This window comes from Callithrix jacchus, chromosome 15 (assembly GCF_049354715.1).
Source record: "Callithrix jacchus isolate 240 chromosome 15, calJac240_pri, whole genome shotgun sequence".
Taxonomy (NCBI): Eukaryota; Metazoa; Chordata; class Mammalia; order Primates; family Cebidae; genus Callithrix; species Callithrix jacchus.
The window spans coordinates 82,969,452-82,992,422 of NC_133516.1; the positions used below are offsets into that span (position 1 = coordinate 82,969,452).

At 39.0% G+C, this 22,971-nt stretch overlaps 1 protein-coding gene across 10 annotated transcripts in view; it reads left to right on the plus strand.

Annotated features, from left to right (window-relative positions):
* Nucleotides 1-21,040, plus strand: part of GSK3B (glycogen synthase kinase 3 beta) — a 221,919-nt gene extending 200,879 nt beyond the window's left edge. For 4 of the 10 annotated variants that reach the window (XM_017965211.4, XM_078352070.1, XM_054246270.2 and 1 more), the window contains one exon: nt 15,509-19,894. In XM_017965211.4, the coding sequence (XP_017820700.1) occupies nt 15,509-15,576 (68 nt within the window). In that variant the 3' untranslated portion in view covers nt 15,577-19,894. Of the gene's footprint in view, nt 1-15,469 lie in introns of all 10 variants that reach the window. The other 6 variants (XM_017965207.4, XM_017965209.4, XM_078352068.1 and 3 more) reach the window with 5 other exon arrangements.
* Nucleotides 21,041-22,971: the final 1,931 nt, after the last annotated feature.

A 22,971-nucleotide genomic window follows, 5' to 3' on the forward strand; every position in this document is an offset into this window, starting at 1 on the left:
TCTTGAGCCTGGCAAATTTCGACTTCTTGAAGTAGATAACTGAACAGCCTTGCCAGTAGAAGCAGATACCGTATGCTAATTTCATCAGAAGACATCTTACACTCATGAGCTGTCCCATCACTAGACGTTAAAACAGATGCAATCCCTGGACATTTAAATCAAGCTGTCCTAGCCTCTATACAATCAGGTGTATTTTATGGGCAATGCTCAGAAATTTACGGGTCAAATCATAGCTTTATACCCATTGTTCTAGAGTTCTTATGCTTCAAAGACTTTGAAGTCTGATTCATATTTTAGAGGTGGAGCCACTTTTCATTATGGCAGTCATATCAACAAGAAGCAAAATAATACTTTCCTATTTTCAGTAGCCTGAGACTATGCCTCCAAATCATCTAAAAATGATCTTATATCACTAAAATACAAAGTCAAAAGAGAAGCATAACTGAATTATCATCTGATCTGTTAAAATGCCATTTCTATTGTTGCTCAGCATCATTGCAATTCAGGTTCTGTCAAGTGTGTTTATGTCTAGAGCAAGATCATCAGAATATAGAGGTTCCTAGATAAACTGCCTGGGGTACTTTTTATGTTGCTTATAGCTGGCTTAAACAAGAATGGAGTTTTCTGACATTTGTGTAGACCTGGGAACAAGGCTCAATCCTAAAGTATGTGGAATAAAAGCAAAAAAAAAAAAAAAAGCAGATTGACAAAGATGCCATCAACCATGATTATACTGACTATATTATGGTGAAATAAGCTTTGGATTTTAGTCAGTTATTGTTGTTAGTCAAAGCTGTTAAATGGCTTTCAGATATTTAAGTCTTACTAAATTTTAAATACATTATAGGTGGAAATGTAATTCTCTATATTGCTGCTTCTGAAAAAGCAAAAGAAAATAGATATTTTCATACCCAGATTGTGGCCTAAAATCATATTGTGCTTATTCTGGGAGTATATAATTGTCCTCTGTCATCACCAACAAACTTTGACTAGTACAACAAAATATCACAATACTTTCTTACCTTCTTGGAAGAAAGTATTAAAAACAACAATTAAAGGTACACTTTCCTCTAACTTAACAGGAACTATTTTTGCAGATGTTTCAACTTTCCTTTTGCTGTGTTCTGCAACTGCATGTGAATTGACAGAAACTTTGGGGAAAGTATTATAGTATAAAACAAGAGCTGTCAGAATTCAGACATTTTAGTTCAGTAATTCCACTTTAGGGATTTTAACTTCAAGATAAATCTATTGCAAAGAGAAAGGCAACCATGTACAGAGAGAGAAATCACATAATATATATAATAACAAATTATATAATAAATTATATATTTGTATATATCAAAAGGAGAGCCATTGTAACCTGTATGGTCAACAGTAGGAAATTTTTTATTTTTTTTATTTTTTTAAATTTTTTATTGGATTATAGGTTTTGGGGTACATGAGCAGAGCATGCAAGACAGTTGCGTAGGTACACACATGGCAGTGTGCTTTGCTTTTCTTCTCCCCTTCACCCACATTTGGCATTTCTCCCCAGGCTATCCCTCCCCACCTCCCCCTCCCACTTGCCCTCCCCTTTTCCCCCCAAGAGACCCCAGTGTTTAGTACTCCCCTTTCTGTGTCCATGTGTTCTCATTTTTCATCACCCACCTATGAGTGAGAATATGCGGTGTTTCATTTTCTGTTCTTGTGTCAGTTTGCTGAGGATGATGTTTTCCAGATTCATCCATGTCCCTACAAACGACACAAACTCATCATTTCTGATTGCTGCATAATATTCCATGGTGTATATGTGCCACATTTTTCCAATCCAGTCTATTATCAGTGGGCATTTGGGTTGATTCCAGGTCTTTGCTATTGTAAACAGTGCTGCAATGAACATTCGTGTACATGTGTCCTTATAGTAGAACGATTTATAGTCTTTTGGATATATACCCAGTAATGGGATTGCTGGGTCAAATGGAATTTCTATTTCTAAGGCCTTGAGGAATCGCCACACTGTCTTCCACAATGGTTGAACTAATTTACACTCCCACCAACAGTGTAAAAGTGTTCCTTTTTCTCCACATCCTCTCCAGCATCTGTTGTCTCCAGATTTTTTAATGATCGCCATTCTAACTGGCGTGAGATGGTATCTCAATGTGGTTTTGATTTGCATCTCTCTGATGACCAGTGACGATGAGCATTTTTTCATATGATTGTTGGCCTCATATATGTCTTCTTTCGTAAAGTATCTGTTCATATCCTTTGCCCACTTTTGAATGGGCTTGTTTGTTTTTTTCCTGTAAATCTGTTTGAGTTCTTTGTAAATTCTGGATATCAGCCCTTTGTCAGATGGGTAGACTGCGAAAATTTTTTCCCATTCTCTTGGTTGCCGATCCACTCTAGTGACTGTTTCTTTTGCCGTGCAGAAGCTGTGGAGTTTCATTAGGTCCCATTTGTCTATTTTGGCTTTTGTTGCCAATGCTTTTGGTGTTTTGTTCATGAAGTCCTTGCCTACTCCTATGTCCTGGATGGTTTTACCTAGATTTCCTTCAAGGGTTTTTATGGTGCCAGGTCTTATGTTTAAGTCTTTAATCCATCTGGAGTTAATTTTAGTGTAAGGTGTCAGGAAGGGGTCCAGTTTCTGCTTTCTGCACATGGCTAGCCAGTTTTCCCAACACCATTTGTTAAACATGGAATCCTTTCCCCATTGCTTGTTTTTGTCAGGTTTATCAAAGATTGTATAGTTGTATGTATGTTGTGTTGCCTCCGGTGCCTCTGTTTTGTTCCATTGGTCTATATCTCTGTTTTGGTACCAGTACCATGCTGTTTTGATTACTGTAGCCTTGTAGTATAGTTTGAAATCCGGTAGTGTGATGCCCCCCGCTGTGTTCTTTTTGCTTAGAATTGACTTGGCTATGCGGGCTCTCTTTTGGTTCCATATGAAGTTCATGGTGGTTTTTTCCAGTTCTGTGAAGAAAGTCAATGGTAGCTTGATGGGGATAGCGTTGATTCTGTAAATTACTTTGGGCAGTATAGCCATTTTCACGATATTAATTCTTCCTAACCATGAACATGGAATGTTTCTCCATCTGTTTGTGTCCTCTCTGATTTCGTTGAGCAGTGGTTTGTATTTCTCCTTGAAGAGGTCCCTTACGTTCCTTGTGAGTTGTATTCCAAGGTATTTTATTCTTTTTGTAGCAATTGCGAATGGCAGTTCGCTCTTGATTTGGCTTTCTTTAAGTCTGTTATTAGTGTAGACGAATACTTGTGATTTTTGCACATTGATTTTATATCCTGATACTTTGCTGAAGTTGCTTATCAGTTTCAGGAGTTTTTGGGCTGAGGCAATGGGGTCTTCTAGGTATACTATCATGTTGTCTGCAAATAGAGACAATTTGGCTTCCACCTTTCCTATTTGAATACCCTTTATTTCTTTTTCTTGCCTGATTGCTCTGGCTAGAGGAAATTGTTTTAATACATTGTGGAATCCCCATTTTTATATAACCTTAAACATTTTCATGAAGCTTATGGACATTCATGGAAATACTCTAATTTTGTAGAGAAAATTTTAAAATCTCATGAACCTTGTTGGTTACTATTGCCAAAATGTGTGTTTTCATGTGGTTAGGGACTAGACAGAAATATTTAAAAATGTAAACTGTTGTGCTAAATGAGTGGGTATGGACGTTGATTTTTTTTGTCCCTAAAAAACATTCTTTATAAGTTGTTTTTAAAATACTTTAGTATCTGGAGACATTATTATTAATCATGGCTCTGCTTGACATGAGAATCCCTTGAAAATTATACATAATACTCTCAGTTCCTAAAGTATAATTTCTTTATGGGTTTGTGTTTTTGCTGCTGCTGTTGTTGTTGTTTTTAAGGTAGAGTCTCACTCTGTTGCCCAGGCTGGAGTACAGTTGTGTGATCTCAGCTCATTGCAACCTCCAGCTCCTGGATTCAAGTGATTTTCATGCCTCAGCTTCCCAAGCAACTGGGATAACAGGCATGCGCCACCATACTTGGCTTACTTTTTGTATTTTTAGTAGAAACGGGGGTTTCACTGCGTCGGCCAGGCTGATCTCGAACTCCTGGCCTCAAGTGATCTCCCCACCTTCACCTCCCAAACTTCTGGAATTACAGGCATGAGCCACCACGCCTGGCCCTAATATATGTATTTTTAGAGGTCACTTATACCTTCTCATCTGTTGAACAATTGCTGTATGCCAGGTACTATGCTAAGTACTTCATAGGCCTAATTTCATAGGTAGATGGTATTACTGTCATTTTACCAATGAGGAAATGAGAGATAGATTAAATATTGTGTTCCAAAATCACACAGCTATTAAGTTGTACAAGTAGGCTTCATACTCAATAAATGTTTATAGAGTTGGTTTAGTTTTAAGAAAGATATATCAGTGTGAAGTTCAAAAGAGCATTTCTAGTTGAAAACAAGAGACTGTGGAGTTGGTTAATGATCCATAGTCGGATCATTTATAATGAAAATGATCTTAGCTTCTCTTTTAAACCATAATGCCATTTAGCCTTACTTTTACCAGTGCATATGTAAAGGAAGGGAATGTAAGGAGAAGTAAAATTAACTTTGTTGTATTTATGGAGTCACTATTTAAATGAGAAGAAAAGGTACAGAAATTACACTAAACTTTATCCAATGACAATTTATCAGAATTTCAAATGAATAAACATTTTTAATAGAAAGTGTATTAATTCAGATTCCATTGGGTAAAATAAATATACAGAATGATGGTGGAAACAAAATAAGCATGCACCAAGATTTGTGTCTTACTTCTAAAAAGGTAATAATCTGTGTTGTCTTGTTTCCTGATTGTCCTTGAATTAGTTTCTTCCTAGCCACCAAGAGGTCAGCTCTTTCCACTTTATCTGGCAAAGGGATCAATCCATTTGCTGTTTAACGATCTTTAAGATAGGATTGTAGAGATTATGAAATGTAACTTTATTCAGTCAGTAAGCTGGGTGGTCTTTTGAACCTACTGTTGAGTATTGAATTTATAGAACTTTGCCTTTCTTTGTTTTACTTTTCCCCTCTCTGTACTTTGTCTTCCTCTGAAAAAGAGAACTCTGTTCTTCTTAGCAAGGAAATGCATTATTTAAGTGGAGCTTATTGCAACATGAATTCGCTTATTGTGAATATTTTTTTGATGAACAGATGTTCATCACAGTATAGGACTGTGACTTTTGATATCAAGGATATTTATAATCGAAATATTTAGCTGTTAAAATTATGCTCATCAGGCCAGGCATGGTGGCTCATGCCTATAATTCCAGCACTTTGGGAGGCCGAGGTGGGTAGATCACAAGGTCAGGAGTTCAAGACCAGCCTAGCCAAGATGGTGAAACCCCATCTCTACTAAAAATACAAAAATTAGGCCAAGTGCAGTGGCTCACACCTGTAATCCCAGCACTTTGGGAAGCCAAGGCAGGCGGAATACCTCAGGTTGGGAGTTCAAGACTAGCCTGACCAACATGGAGAAACCGCATCTCTACTAAAAATACAAAATTAACTGGGCCTGGTGGCACATGCCTGTAATCCCAGCTACTCAGGAGACTGAGGAAAGAGAATCACTTGAGGAAGGAGAATCACTTGAACCTGGGAGAGATGGAGGTTGCAGTGAGTCGAGATCAGGCCATTGTACTCCAGCCTGAGCAGCAAGAGCGAAACTCCCTCTCAGAAAAAAAAAAAAATACAGAAATTAGCTGGGTGTGCTGGCATGTGACTGTAATCCCAGCTACTCGGGAGCCTGAGGCAGAGAATTGCTTGAATCTGGGAGGTGGAGGATGCAGTGAGTCGAGATCACACCATTGCACTGCAGCCAGGGTGACAAAGTGAGACTCCGTCTCAAAAAAAAAAAATTAGGCTCATCAAGTGATCTGAAAATAATGCAAGTGAAAAATATGAGATCATTACAGATCTGAGGATCATAGATGTCTCTGATTTTATTGTTCAGAAAGTGAGTTTATTTCTGGTTTTATGCTCACTTAAAAGGCTTGTGCTTTTTACTGTGATCATGCACACAGTCGTTGAATTTATCCAAGAAAGAAGAAACTGGTTTTGGCAATGTCACAAGTTGACAGGCTGTAGCCAGTGAAAGGACATCTGCACATTGGTGCCAAATAGGATTTTTGCTAAAGAGCAAATTAACATAAATGGGCTGGTGGCCATGTAGATGAGGTAAAACTGAAGTCAGCCCTGTATGATGTCATCCAGTGTAGCTAACGGCTGCCATGTTCAGAGCTGGTCATCGTGTTGGCATAGGTGCTGATGAAGTAGTCAAACAGATAGATAAATTTCTGATGATCAGTCCCTCTCTTAAGTCCTGAGGAAGATCAGAAAGATAGTTCTACTTGTTACCTTCCCATACTGAAAATGAGAGGGAAATGCTGTTTGATAATGGTCACGCATATGTTCTGAATGTCATCAAAGCATGTGACATGCTGCAATAAGCATGGATTTGTGGTGTTCCAGGTTTCTCTGGAATTTTTTTTTTTAATGCAACCTGTGCCTGAATCATGAAAATGAACATTTTACCTGAGAAAGGCTTGGAGGAATCTGTGGTCTAGATAGGAATTATTGATACACAAAATGTGAATGATTACTGAGGGTAAAACTTCCTTTAAACAAGACATATCTAAGGAAGGTCAGGAGTCATGAATGAAATATTAGCATAGTTCCTCAGTGATTATTACAAAAGGTGGTCAGCCTGGCTTTGGAGAGTAGGTTCTATGTCACATACCCTTTCCTGCCACCTGTACATTTGCCATGCCAATAAATTAATATGACTCCATGCCATGGGCTATATGTACCTAATGTGTAGATTCTGATGCCGTAGTGTGTTCAATTGTGTACATGACAACAAGATTAGAAGCAGCTTTAGCTATTTTGAAGGAAGTTAAATGAATTAAACCTAATCATTCACATTAAGAGATATTCACATTCCTTCCCCAAAAGATTATTTTAAATAAAAAGGGCAGATTATCCTGGGGGCAAGAAAATCAGGAAGTTAGGAAGTATAATTTTTATAGAGTGGCTTTAGAAATGATAAACTGAACAGCTAATCCTTACATAGAGTTCCCTATGTGTTCTTGGGTCTTTTATGTCTCCCTCTAAATCAGAAATTCAAAGTAGAAGGACCAAATGTTGCATTCAACCATGACATTGGTTACTCATCATAGCACATGGTAGAGCTGTAAATCTCTTCAGTTCTAGAGAGACAAAAACTTCTGAGTCTGCCTTTTGGTGTCACCAACCTTGATGACATTGTGGCTTCTGGAGAGACGGCTTTTCAAAGTTGCCCACCCCAGTCAAGCCATCTCTCTTGCTCAGGGCTTAGTATGATATCTTCGGGAGAAAATTTGGCCAGCAGTACCTTTCCAGTCATTGAGTGAGATAACAAGGATGTAACTTGATAGTCACTAAAACAGCAGTCTGCTAAGCCAATTTGGACACAGATGCCCATTATAATGTTAATGGATGCTGTGAAATAATAATAGACCTTAAAAAGGGGGAAAGAGACAATGGTAGTTGTAGAGTTGTATGTATTTCTAAAAGACTAGGGCAAAGTAAGCTCTAAGTCAAGATTTACTACAAGATGCTTTACTTTTTAAAATTTTTAATTTTTGTGGGGACATAGTAGGTTATATATTTATGGGTTACATGAGCTATTTTGATAGAGACATGCAGTATGTAATAATCATATCGGGGTAAATGGGGTATCCATCACCTCAACATTTATCCTTTTTCTTACAAACAGTCCAGTTATACTTTTAGTTATTTTAAAATGTACAATTAAATTATTTTTGAATGTAGTCACCCTGTTTTGCTAGCAAATACTAGGTATCATTTATTTCTTCTTTTTTTTTTTTTGTACCCATTAACTATCCCCACTTCCCCCACCCCCACTACTCTTCCAAGCCTCTGGTAACCATCTTCTGCTCTCTGTCTCCAAGAGTTCAATTGTTTTAATAAAATTTAAAACAATTAAGTTCCCACAAATAAGTGAAAACATGCAAAGTTTATTTTTCTCTGTCTGGCTTATTTCACTTCACATAATGACTTCCAGTTCCATCTATGTTGTTGCAAGTGGCAGAATCTCATTCCTTTTTTTTTTTTTAACATTTATAAATTTTTCATTTTTAAATAGCTCTTTCATTGCTGACCGTAATGTTTTTTCTGTATTGTTTGATTTTCTTTTTTTTTTTTTAATTTTATTGTATTTTAGGTTTGGGGGTACATGTGAAGAACATGCAAGATTCTTGCATAGGTACACACGTGGCAGTGTGATTTGCTGCCTTCCTCCCCTTCACCTATATCTGGCATTTCTCCCCATGCTATCTCTCCCCAACTTCCCACCCCCCACTGTCCCTCCCCTACTTCCCCCCAACACACCCCAGTGTGTAGTGCTACCCTTCCTGTGTCCATGTGTTCTCATTGTTCAACACCCATTTATGAGTGAGAACATGCGGTGGTTGATTTTCTGTTCTTGTGTCTTGTGTCAGTTTGCTGAGAATGATGGTTTCCAGTTTCATCCATGTCCCTACAAAGCACACGAACTCATCGTTTTTTGATGGCTGCATAGTATTCCATGGTGTTTATGTACCACATTTTCCCTGTCCAGTCTATCATCAATGGGCATTTGGGTTGGTTCCAGGTCTTTGCTATTATAAACTCTGCTACAATGAACATTGGTGTGCATGTGTCCTTATAGTAGAATGATTTATAATCCTTTGGATATATACCCAGTAATGGAATTGCTGGGTCAAATGGAATTTCTATTTCTAGGTCCTTGAGGAATTGCCACACTGTCTTCCACAATGGTTGAACTAATTTACACTCCCACCAACAGTGTAAAAGTGTTCCTATTTCTCCACATCCTCTCCAGCAACTGTTGTGTCCAGATTTTTTAATGATCACCATTCTAACTGGCATGAAATGGTATCTCAATGTAGTTTTGATTTGCATTTCTCTAATGACCAGTGATGATGAGCATTTTTTCATACGTTTATTGGCCTCATGTATGTCTTCTTTTGTAAAGTATCTGTTCATATCCTTCGCCCACTTTTGAATGGGCTTGTTTTTTTCTTGTAAATCTGTTTTAGTTGTTTGTAGATTCTGGATATCAGCCCTTTGTCAGATGGGTAAACTTCAAAATTTTTTTCCCATTCTGTTGGTTGCCAATTCAATCTAATGACTGTTTCTTTTGCCGTGCAGAAGCTGTAGAGTTTGATTATGTCCCATTTGTCTATTTTGGCTTTTGTTGCCAATGCTTTTGGTGTTTTGTTCATGAAGTCCTTACCTACGCCTATGTCCTGAATGGTTTTGCCTAGGTTTTCTTCTAGGTTTTTAATGGTGTTAGGCCTTATGTTTAAGTCTTTAATCCATCTGGAGTTAATTTTAGTGTAAGGTGTCAGGAAGGGGTCCAGTTTCTGCTTTCTGCACATGGCTAGCTAGTTTTCCCAACACCATTTATTAAACAGGGACTCCTTTCCCCATTGCTTTTTGTCAGGTGTGTCAAAGATCGGATGGTTGTAGATATGTTGTGTTGTCTCTGAGGTCTCTGTTCTGTTCCACTGGTCTATATCTCTGTTTTGGTACCAGTACCATGCTGTTTTGATTACTGTAGCCTTGTACTATAGTTTGAAGTCTGGTAGTCTGATGCCTCCTGCTCTGTGCTTTTTGCTTAGAATTGACTTGACTCTGCAGGCTCTCTTTTGGTTCCACATGAAGTTTAAGGTGTTTTTTCCAGTTCTGTAAAGAAGGTCTTTGGTAGCTTGATGGGGTTATTGTTGAATCTGTAAATTACTTTGGGCAGTATGGCTATTTTCATGATATTAATTCTTCCTAACCATGAACATGGAATGTTTCTCCATCTGTTTGTGTCCTCTCTTATTTCGTTGAGCAGTGGTTTGTAGTTCTCCTTGAAGAGGTAGGTCCTTTACATTCCTTGTTAGTTGTATTCCTAGGTATTTTATTCTCTTTGTAGCAATTGTGAATGGCAGTTCATTTTTGATTTGGCTCTCTTTAAGTCTGTTATTGATGTATAGGAATGCTGTGATTTTTGCACATTGATTTTGTATCCTGAGACTTTGCTGAAGTTGCTTATCAGTTTCAGGAGATTTTGGGCTGAGACGATGGGGTCTTCTAGGTATATAATCATGTCATCTGCAAATAGAGACAATTTGACTTCCTCCTTTCCTATTTGAATACCCTTTATTTCTTTTTTTTTTGCCTGATTGCTCTGGCTAGAAATTCCAATACTATAATGAATAGGAGTAGTGAGAGAGGGCATCCTTGTTTAGTGCCAGATTTCCAAGGGAATGCTTCCAGTTTTTGCCCATTCAGTATGATATTGGCTGTTGGTTTGTCGTAAATACCTTTTATTATTTTGAGATACATTCTGTCAATACCTAGTGTATTGATAGTTTTTAGCATAAAGGGCTGTTGCATTTTTGTCAAAGGCCTTCTCTGCATCAATTGAGATAATCATGTGGTTTTTGTCTTTGGTTCTGCTTATGTGGTGAATTATGTTTATAGAGTTGCTGATGTTGAACCAGCCTTGCATCCCCAGGATGAATCCTACAAGCTTTTTGATGTGCTGTTGTCATCTTGCCAGTATTTTATTGAAGATTTTTGCATCTATGTTCATCATGGATATTGGCCTGAAGTTTTCTTTTCTTGTTGAGTCTCTGCCAGGTTTTGGTATCAGAATGATGTTGGTCTCATAAATGATTTGGAAAGGATTCCCTCTTTTTGGATTATTCGGAATAGTTTCATAAGCAATGGTACCAGCTCGTCTTTATATGTCTGGTAGAATTCGACTGTGAACCCATCTGGACCTGGGCTTTTTTTGGGTGCTGACTCTTAATTGCTGCCTTAACTTCAGACTTTGTTATTGGTCTATTCAGGGTTTCGACTTCTTCCTGATTTAGGCTTAGGAGGATGCAAGTGTTCAGGAATTTATTCATTTCTTCCAGGTTTACTAGTTTATGTGCATAGAGTTGTTTGTAATAATCTCTGATGATGGTTTGAATTTCTGTGGAATCTGTGGTGATTTCCCCTTTATATAACGTTTTTTATTGCATCTATTTGGTTATTCTCTCTTTTATTTTTTAATCTGACTAGTCGTCTATTTTGTTGATCTTTTTGAAAAACCAGCTCCTGGATTTATTGATTTTTTGAAGGGTTTTTTGTGTCTCTATCTCCTTCAGTTCTGCTCTGATCTTAGTTATTTCTTGTCTTCTGCTAGGTCTTGAGTTTTTTTGATCTTGCTCCTCTAGCTCTTTCAATTTGATGGTAGCATGTCGATTTTAGATCTCTCCCTGTTTCTCATGTGGGCAGTTATTGCTATATATTTTTCTCTAGAGACTGCTTAAAATGTGTCCCAGAGATTCTGGTATGTTGTATCTTCGTTCTCATTGGTTTTGAAGAACATCTTTATTTCTGCCTTCATTTCATTGTTTATCCAGTCAACATTCAAGAGCCAGTTGTTCAGTTTCCATGAAGCTGTGCAGTTCTGAGTTAGTTTCTGAATTCTGAGTTCTAACTTGATTGCACTGTGGTCTGAGAGACTGTTTGTTACGATTCCCGTTCTTTTGCATTTGCTGAGGAGTGATTTACTTCCAATTATGTTGTCAATTTTAGAGTAGGTGTGATGTGGTGCTGAGAAGAATGTATATTTCGTGGATTTGGGGTGTAGAGTTCTGTAAATGTCTGTTAGGTTTGCTTGGTCCAGCTCTGCATTCAAGTCCTGGATGTCTTTGTTAATTTTCTGTCTCGTTGATCTGTCTAATATTGACAATGGGGTGTTAACGTCTCCCACTATTGTTGTGTGGGACTCTGTGTTTCTTTGTAAGTCATTAAGAACTTGCCTTAAATATCTGGGTGCTCCTGTACTGGGTGTGTATATATTTAGGATCATTAGCTCTTATTCTTGCATTGATCCTTTTATCATTATGTAATGTCCTTCTTTGTGTCTTTCAATCTTTGTTTCTTTAAAGTCTGTTTTATCATAGATGAGAATTGCAACTCCTGCTTTTTTTTTGCTCTCCATTTGCTTGGTAAATCTTCCTCCATCCCTTTATTTTGAGCCTTTGTGTATCCTTGCATGTGAGATGGGTTTCCTGGATACAGCACACCGATAGGTTTTGGCTTTTTATCCAATTTGCCAGTCTCTGTCTTTTGATTGGGGCATTTGGTCCATTTACATTTAGGGTTAGTATTGTCATATGTGAATTTGATACTGCCATTTTGATGCTAGCTGGCTGTTTTGCCTGTTAGTTGATGCAGATTCTTCATTGTGTTGATGCCCTTTACCATTTGGTATGTTTTTGGAGTGGCTGATACTGCTTGTTCCTTTCTATGTGTAGTGCCTCTTTCAGGAGCTCTTGTAAAGCAGGCCTGGTGGTGATGAAATCTCTGAGTACTTGCTTATTCACAAAGGATTTTATTTTTCCTTCACTTATGAAGCTTAGTATGGCTGGATATGAAATTCTGGGTTGAAAGTTCTTTTCTTTAAGGATGTTGAATATTGGCCCTCACTCTCTTCTGGCTTGTAGGGTTTCTGCTGAGAGATCTGCCGTGAGTCTGATGGGCTTCCCTTTGTGGGTAACCCGACCTTTCTCTCTGGCTGTCCTTGACATTTTCTCCTTCATTTCAACCCTGGTGAATCTGACAATTATGTGCCTTGGGGTTACTCTTCTTGAGGAATATCTTTGTGGTGTTCACTGTATTTCCTGGACTTGAATATTGGCCTGCCTTGCTAGGTTGGGGAAGTTTTCCTGGATAATATCCTGAAGAGTATTTTCCAGCTTGGATTCATTCTCTCTTTCACATTCAGGTATACCTATCAAACGCAGATTAGGTCTTTTCACATAGTCCTACATTTCTTGGAGACTTTGTTCCTTCCTTTTTACCCTTTTTTCTCTAATCTTGCCTTCTCATTTTATTTCATTGAGTTGATCTTGGACCTCTGATATCCTTTCTTCTGCTTGGTCAATTCAGCTGTTGAAACTTGTGCATGCTTCGTGAGGTTCTCAGGTTGTGTTTTTCAGCTCCATCAAATCACTTATATTCCTCTCTAAGTTGTTTATTTTTGTTAGCATTTCGTCAAATCTTTTTTCAAGGTTCTTAGTTTCTTTGCATTGGGTTAGAACATGGTCTTTTAGCTCAGAGAAGTTTCTTATTACCCACCTTCTGAAGCCTGATTCTGTCATTTCATCACACTCATTCACTATCCAGCCTTGTTCCCTTGCTGGTGAGGAGATGTGATCCCTTGTAAGAGGAGGGGTGTTCTGGTTTTGGGTGTTTCATCCTTTTTGCGCTGGTTTCTTCTAATCTTTGTGGATATCCACCTGTCATCTTTGTAGTTGCTGACTTTCAGATTGGGTCTCTGAGTGGACATCCAGTTTGTTGATGATGAAGTCATTTCTGTTTCTTAGTTTTCCTTCTAACATTCAGGCCCCTCTGCTGTGGGACTGCTGAGGTCCACTCCAGGCCCTCATTGCCTGCGGATCACCTGCAGCAGCTGCAGAACAGTAAGGGTTGCTACCAGTTTCTTCTGCTATATTTGTCCCAGACAGATACCCACCAAATGTCAGTCTGATCTCTCCTTTATGAGGTGACTTTTTGGATATACAGGGATCAGGGAACTGCTTGAGGAGACAGTCTGTCCTTTATAAGAGCTCAAGTGCTGAGCTGTGAGCTTCATTGTTCATTCAGAGCTGCTGGGCAGGTACGTTTAAGTCTGCTGCAGCAGAACTCATAAACCCTCTTTTTTTCTGAGGTGTTCTGTCCCGGGGAGTTAGGGCTTTATTTATGAGTTTCCGTTGTGCTGCTGCCTTTTTTCAGGGCTTTCCTGCCCAGCAAGGAGGCAGCCTAGTCACTGCCTGCAGAGACTTTGCTGAGCTGCTGTGGGCTCCACCCAGCTGCCGTGTGAACTTCCCTGCAGTCCTATATGGGTGTAGTTAGAACTGCTTTGGCAGTGATGGCCCACCTCTGTAATGGTGGACTCCCTCTGTAATGGCAGGTTGCCTTGGCAATGGCAGGCTGCCTCAGCAATTGCAGACTACCTCTGTCATGGTGGAGTGCCTCGGTAATGGTGGACGCCCCTCCCCCACAGAGCTGGACCGTCCCGGGTTCAGCTGTGCTTGCTTTGAAACTCTCAACCCAGAGTGTTTCCAATTGCTATTTTTTTGTGTGTGGATGTGGGACCAGCCAAGTCTGATCACCTGGTTCCCTGCCTCACAGCGTTTTTTTTTTGTTTTTTTTTTTTTTTTAAGTTGAACAGTCGACTCTCTCCCAGGTGTTCCAGTTGCCTGTTGAAAAGGTGCTGGGATCTGTGTTATTCCCCTGCGATGACCCACTGTGCTGGCTGAAACAGCAGCGCTGGGATTCGTGGTCCTTTTTGCCCGGGAATCTCCTGACCTGGCTCCCTGTTTCAGTCCCCTTTTTAATCAGATGAATGGGCGACTCTGCCTTCCCGGAGCTCCAATCGCCAGCTAAAAGGGGCACCCAGATCAGTGTATTTTGTATGGAGAACCGCCGTGCCAGGGCGCTGGCAAAACACCGATGCTGGTCAAAACAGCCACACTGGTGACCCGTGGGGCTTCTCCGCCTGGGAATCTCCTGGTCTGTGGGCAATAAAAATCCATCTGGAAATGTGGCATCCACTCACCGTCTGCACTTTCACTGGGAGCTGCAATCCTGAGCTGCTCCTAATCTTGGATCTTCAAGCCAGAATCTCATTCTTTTCCTTTTTCTTTTTTTGAGAAAGGGTCTCACTGTGTCACCCAGGTGATCTTGGCTCACTGCAGCCTCAATCTCTCTGACTCAAGCAGTCCTCCCACTCAGCCTCCCATCATTCTCTCTTATGGCTAAATATTACTCCATTGTGTATATATACCATATTTTCTTTTATCTGTTCAACTGTTGATACAAGATGCTTTATTGAATTGACTAAGTGAATTGGCACTGCAATAGCTTTTTTTTTGGCTGGTTGTCTTCCATCTCTATGAATAATGAAGAGGACCTGTTCTGCCTGTCAACACTGACCCAAGTTACTTTCATTTCTTCCACCCATTTATTCACATAAGCAGATTGTATATTATAACATGGTTCAGAATTTTTAGCAAATTTTCTCAGCGGTGCACTGCTCATTTATTTTCAAGTGAGCTAGACTCCAGCTAAGTATTCATATACTGCTGATCCCAGCTGTAGCAAGAGCTTTGGCTGAAATGGTCTCTGTCTCCCTGAGTCTGTAACTTACTCAAAGGCACTGTCTTCCCTGTACCAGGACCATGCTGAGGCATGAACTTAAATCCAGTAAGAGAGAAATTCAGATTTCCTAGCATCAGCCGTATTTAAAACAACATTCCAGATAACAGCTTCAAAGGCCATACAGCTCACAGCCTGCAGTTGAAACAGTGTACTTGTTCTCTTTTGTTGTTATAGCGTTGCCCATGCTCTCTCTCGGGACTTTTTGACTTGCAGATGCTAATACTGGAGACCGTGGACAGACCAATAATGCTGCTTCTGCATCAGCTTCCAACTCCACCTGAACTGTCCCGAGCAGCTAGCTGCACAGGAAAAACCACCAGTTACTTGAGTGTCACTCAGCAACACTGGTCACGTTTGGAAAGAATATTAAAAAGAGAAAAAAAAAAAACCTGTTCATTTTAGTGTTCAATTTTTTTATTATTGTTGTTCTTATTTAACCTTGTAAAATATCTATAAATACAAACCAGTTTCATTGTATTCTCACTTTGAGGGAGATCCAGGGGGTGGGAGGGGTTGTGGGGAGGGGGAAAGCGGAGCACTAGAACACACAATCTCTCTCCCACGACAATCTTTTTTTATTAAAAGTCTGCTGTTGTATACTTTAAAAACAGGACTCCTGCCTCATGCCCCTTCCACAAAAGAAGAAAACCTCGTTCTGTGCTGATGGGTTTGTTTTTTTGAACTTTTCTTTTAAAGTCTAGTGCGAGACTTTGGTATAGTGCACAGCTTGAAATTGGTTGGGAGCTTAGCAGGTATAACTCCACAGGGACTTAAATGTCACTTGTAAAATTAATCCATATCTTTGGGTGTTTATAGACTTGCCTTTGGCATGTTGGTGGCAGGTGTGGCAGACAAAAAAAAATGTGTATCATTTGTAATCCAGGGAGGTCAATAAAGTTTGGAACTCTACAGGGAAGATTCTTAGTAGATGTTTTAAGGTTTTGTTTTGCTCTCAGTGATAGTGATGTAGAGCCTTGAACAGGAGGCTGCCAGAGGGGAAGCAGCAAGACTCAGGCACGTGTGCTCTGCAGGTGGCTTTTTGTTTGCCTGACCAAAGTTCTTTGCAAATCTTAGCAGAATTTCATACTAGTGACCTGGGTGGAGATGGCAGGGTGTTAAGCAGGCCGAGCTAGCTGCTAAGGTCAAAGGCTGATGAGCCCAGAAGAAGGGAACAGGCCAGGGATACATCTCACCACTGTGAATAAGTTTGTCCAGATTTTTTTCTAAAGTTACTTCCCTTGGAAAGATACACTTGAGAAGATGTTGTAGTTAAATAATGTGAATTGTAACAGTTGCCTACTGGTTTATTTTTCATATTTTTTAATTGAAAATCGAGCTTGCAGAAATAGCCACATTCTACACATAGTTCTAATTTTAAATCCAAATCTAGAATCTGTATTTAATTTGTTTTTTAACCTCATCCTTTTTACATTTATTTATTGATGCATGTCAGATGGTAGGAATTTGAGAACTACACATCAAAATGATAAACAGTCACTTATACCTGCTGACTTTATAGGAAAGCTGATTATATAAATGTGTGTATATATGTTATATATACATATATTCAATACTGCCTTTTTTTTGTCTACAGTATCAAAATTGACTGGTTGAAGCATGAGAAGAATGTTTTCCCCACACCCAGTTAAGAGTTTTTGTGTCTGTTTTCTTTGTGTATCAGTGAATGGTGTAAGAATCAGTCTCTCTTTTTGAAGAAAAAGCAATATTCCTTGGAAAGCAAGGAGAATTGAAGGATTATGTTTGCCGTGAGAAAATAGATTTTCATGACTAGTTTGTTTTATACTTTTAAGGTTGGCATCTATGTGGGCCTTATATACTCTAAAATGAACTTTAGTCACCTTGGTGCTTATGGGCCATTACTTGACCTATGAATCTTTAAGGCACAATCAGTTGTACTTTACATTTAAAGATCACTTGAGTGATGGCCGCCTTTCTCTCCTACCCGCTTCTTCCCCACATGCCTTCCAAGGTTAGCTGGTAACTGTAGGGCTGCAGAGCTGAGCCCTTGGTCCTGTGTAACTTCCCCTAACCCTCCTCATTGCTACCTTAGGTCACATTAGGGGTCTCATCCTCCAGAGGGTTCGGAAGTGGAGTCTGTTGGCAGCCCTCCCGCAGGCCCTAGCACTCTGTCCTGCTCCTTAACCATGTGTGTGACTCTCCAAGAGAGTTGTCCTGCCTGCTGAAGTGAACCAGTACCCAGAAAGACAACTGTGAGCCATCTTGGTTTTCACTCGCTGTTTAGCTGATGTCTTGGGCCACTAAAGGGGTTTCACAAACCTCTGGATATATCAGAGTTCATGAGAAAGGAAACATGCTCAGTCAAACCAAATCAAACAAATTGAATTTTATGTTTTATAAAGTGCTTCTGAAAACTAATTAAAATTAGAAAGAAGTCTGAAATCAAAGTATTTGGCAGCATAATTCCTTAAGGGTAATGGCTTTGATGGACCATTTTCAGACAATTTAAAAGTATCTGAAAAGGCAGGTCTGTGATAGAGAAATGGATCTGCATTCAGATCCAACTGCCCAGCAAGCATTTGAATACAGACACTGCTCTGGACATGGTACACTTCCCAGAGTCCATAAAAATCTGTGCTTATTTTAGGAAACAGATTGCCCCCCACAAGTGGGGTAAAAGAAGAGAGAAAAGTCACACTTTTCTCTCATTTCATTGTGTGCGTGTGTGCATGTGTGCGTGTGTGTATGTGTGTGTGGGCTGAGATGTGTGAATTTTCTTTCTCAAGGATCATGGTGGGATCACAGAACTCTTTTATACGAGTGAGATCCAGGTCTCTGAATATCTTTTTGTATATAATAATAAAAAGCTCCTCACCAAATTCAAGCTTGTACATTATATTTTCTTTCTATGTTTTTAAATTTAAGTTTTATTGTTTTGTATGTAAATATGTGGACCCAGGAACTGTTATTAATGAGCAAAAAGTTACTGTTCAGGGCAGTGATTCTGTTTAATAATCAGACAAAATGTAGACGAGCTTTTTAAAGCCATATAGTTTTAACTCTGTACAGTAGGTACCGGCCTGTATTATTGTAACAATAACTCTAGCAATGTATAGTGTATCTATATAGTTTGGAGTGCCTTCGCTTCCATGTGTGTGTTTTTTTTTTTAATTTGTTCTTTTTAAAATTTTAATTGGTTTCCTTTATCCATGTTTCCCTGTCCACCCTATTTCCCTTTGAAATAAAAACTCACTCATAACAGTATCTTTCCCCCTTCCAAAGTTAAGTTTCAGTGATACCATACTCAGGAGTGGGAAGAGGAAACCATATTCATTATCTCATTTTGTTCAAGCCCTGCCTTTGTTTTGGGTCTGAATGTCTGTTTCCTCCTCAGTAGCAGTGACTGGTTTCATTTCATATTTAGTCCATTCAGGGACTTAGTGTAGTGCCAGGGAGCCCTAGAGCTGGAGGATATCGAATAGATTAGATTTTGCTCGTCTCTTCTACAAGCCCTAACCATGGGTCTTAAAAACAGCAGATTCCGGGAGCCTTCCATGCTCTCTCCTCTTTTATCTACTTCCCTCCCAAATGAGAGAGTGAGAGGTAATTGGTTTTTTATAAATAGAAGTTTCTTAATAGTATCAGGTTTTGATACATCAGTGGTCTAAATGCTATAGTGCAATTACTAGCAGTTAACTGCATGGCGTGCCACCGTGCAAGTAGAGGACTGTTGTTTTAACAAGGGAACTCCTAGCCCATTTCCTCCCTCCCACCATCTCTACTCTTCTTTAATGAAATGTCATTTTCTTTTTTAAAAAATCAGTTTAATTCTTCCTGTGTGCCCAACACGAAGGCCTTCTTTGAAAGAAAAATAAGAGTGTTTTGCCTCAAAATACTCCATATAAGAGGTCTTGAATAGAAGAAAGAACTACCAAACCAAAGGTTACCATTTTTGAAAACATCGTGTGTTCACTCCAGCAAGGCAGAAGACTGCACCTTTCTAATGACATGCTGTGTCATTTTTTAAAGTCCTCTTAATTTTTAGACACATCTTTTTGGTTTATGTTTTAACAAAATATGCCTAACTAGTCATCTTGTCTGCACCAATGCAAAGGTTTCTGAGAGGACTATTATATTCTCTATCCCTGTGGATATAAAGACACTGGCATTTCATCTGTTTTTCCCTTCCCTTTTTAAAGGATTTAACTTTGGAATCTTCCAAAGGAAGCTTGGCCAATGCCAGATCCCCAGGAGTTTGTGGGGGTGGGGTGGGAGTGGTTCTTTGTTTTCAATCAAAATTGTGTCTAATTCCTACTGTTCATGTTAGTGACCATCTAATCACAGAGCCAAACACGTTTCTCCCCTATATAGAAAAGTATGCTTTACAATAAAATCTGTCTTTTCTGGTAGAAACCTGAGCCACTGAAACTAAAAGAGACAACTAGAAGCACAGTAGAGTCCCAGACTGAGATCTACCTTTGAGAGGCTTCGAAAGTAATCCCTGGAGTTTGGATTATTTTCACAAGGTTTATGCTGTTTTATTCAAGTTTGTTGCTCCGTTTTGCACCTCCGCAATAAAAGCAAAATGACAACCAGTACATAAGGGGTTACCTTGACAAAGTAGACTTCCTTGTGTTAATTTTTAAGTTTTTTTTCCTTACTATATCTGTCTACAGGCAGATACAGATAGATGTATGAAATCTGCTTGCCTGTAAAATTTGCATTTATAAATGTGTTGCCGATGGATCACTTGGGCCTGTACACATACCAATTAGCGTGACCACTTCCATCTTAAAAACAAACCTAAAAAACAAAATTTATTATATATATATATATATATATAAAGGACTGTGGGTTGTATACAAACTATTGCAAACACTTGTGCAAATCTGTCTTGATATAAAGGAAAAGCAAAATCTGTATAACATTATTACTACTTGAATGCCTCTGTGACTGATTTTTTTTTTCATTTTAAATATAAACTTTTTTGTGAAAAGTATGCTCAATGTTTTTTTTCCCTTTCCCCATTCCCTTGTAAATACATTTTGTTCTATGTGACTTGGTTTGGAAATAGTTAACTGGTACTGTAATTTGCATTAAATAAAAAGTAGGTTAGCCTGGAAATGAAATTAAAATTCACAAGTGTGTGGTCTTTATTTCAGTACCCAATTCTCTTTCTTCGCCCTACCTATTTTGCCACTGCAATATATAGTCACATCACCATTTCTGTTCCTCTAACTAGGGAAACATGAATCTTTGTTATAAAAAACAAGATATGAATACCACTTCTTGTTCTTCCCAATGATTTTATTCCATTGTGTAGCCCCAAAAGGTGCAGCTTCCATCTTGGAAACCTTTGGATTTGATGTAGAGGAAGCTTTGGAGACATTGCTTAGAAAAGAAAGAAAACAACTCTGAAAGGGACAAATTTTAAATGTGTATAAGCTGCTGTCTTTGATTACTGTGTTCATGATTTGGTGTGGCTGTATTTTCTTTTAACTTTCATCCTATTAGTAATGGTCTTTGGGGGTCTCTGTAAAATATATGGACACCACAAACAGTGGGGCTGTACCTCCCAGGTAACCAACATATGTTGTGTTTGAGTCTGCTCATTTCCAATACTGGATGATGTATGTAAACATGTCTCTTAGTGCAAAATGAAACATCATTTTTTTAGGGCTGGCTTACTCTGTCAGGCCTAATCTAAAGGCTAGATTTAAGGTCATGTGACTGCTGCTTCAATAAAAACAAATTTATATTCGATAATGTGTGGTACTCTTATTTACTGTGGTGGTGGGGTTGGCTAATTCCACGAACATTTGTAAAACAGTTAAACACATTTATGATTAGGGGCAGCAGGGAGGATTGGATTAGCCAAAACAGAAGATGTTACTTGTGAAATGGGCCTCCTGCTGGCACTGAAGTGCATTTGTTTAGGATTTGCTACTATCTTGTGTAGGTTCTGAGATTGAGTTAAACATTGTGTTAAGTGTCCTGCAAGATCCTTTTAATTTAAAATCCGGAAAGGTTGCCCTTTTAGTTTGTAAGTCTTTCCGAAAAGACTAGACAGTTCTTCAGGATCATATTTCAGGAGAGCAGTGATGGTGGATGTCCTTTTTTTGTTGTTTTGTTTTTATTTGTTCGCTTGTTTTGTTTTTGAGACATTCTTGCTCACTGCAACGTCTACCTCCCGGGTTCAAGTGATTCTCCTGCCTCGGCCTCCCTAGTAGCTGATACTACAGGCACGAACCACCACACCAAGTTTATTTTTGCAATTTTAGTAGGGACTGGCCAGGCTGATCTCCAACTCCTGACCTCAAGTGATCTGCCCACTTCAGCCTCACAAAGTGCTGGGATTACAGGCATGAGCCACCGTGCCCAGCCAGTCGATGTCATTTTGAAATGTGTTCTAGGAAGGTAGTGAGGAAAAGAGAGATCAGGTTTTACATCCATATCACTGAGAAGTTCGTGAAAGGAAGTGAACAAAAGCATTGGGGTGGTCACTCATATCTCAAGTGTAGGAATATTTCACTCATCAGCACCATCAGATTTAGGAGAGCTGAAGGACATAAAGGGAAAGCTACCAGGAAAAAACAAGCTGCCATAGAAGATGACATAATGAGGCCCATAGTTAGGAGTCAGGAGTTAGAAAGGGATGGGTAATCATATGTATGTTTCTCTTGACATCCTCTTTCTCCAGAAGGGAGTGGCCACTTTGGCCCTTCCCACAGATTCGTTGTTGATGTCAAGACTTAGTTAGACAAAGTTCTGGGCCAGGTAGAGAGAGGCTGTTGAGTGGCCGTTACTAATGAGGGGGCAGATGGTATGCAGTAGCTTGCTTAGGTCTTTTGCCCTGAGCTTTGGAGACTGACTCCATCCTCTCCTCATTGAGACAGAAAAAAATGTGGTCACAGGATGCCTAGAAACTGATGCTTAGTTCTGCTTACTCAAAAGTTCAGGGACAGGAGTAAAGAAGGCACAGAAATGTTGGAGTAGGAAAGTTAAAATCTGGTTCCCAGTCCCATAAACTTGTGATCCACAAAACTATTGAAAAGAAGTACCCTATGTGAGCTCTTTGGTGCATCTAACATTGACTCTTTACTCTTAAAATACACTTAGTTTTTATAACCTGTAAGTATTAAATTTATCTATAAATTACATGTACATGTCAATTCAGTGTTTGAGGAACTAACTGCCCTGGAGTTTTTAAATCAATACTGGGAGTTGGAAATTTGCCCTCTATTCCATCCTAACTTCACCTTACCCTCTCCTGCGGCTAGCAACAGTTTCAGACTCTTGAACAAATTGCACTCAAATTATTTCAATAGCGAAGGGGCAATGCATATGATTTATGAATACAGTGGAATAAAATCTATGTTTCCAAATTAGAAATTTGTATTTCTAATTATAAATGGGTTCATAATTAAGCAAAATTCCTGGGAGCAAATACTGTATTCATTGAGTTTGGAAAGAGAAGCTCTTGTTTCCCTCAGTATCTTTTCTAAAAATAAGTGCTCCCTAAATCTACTTAATGCAGAAAAGTCTGGTAAATTCAGAGGGATGACAGAATGCGTTTACTTGTTTTGATCTATATTACTGATGATTTACCATATTCTCAAAGTTTGGCCTCCTTCTTGTAAAATGGCAAAAGCTAAGTAATTATCTGTTCTTTAAAATTCAGTGACCATGAAGTTTCA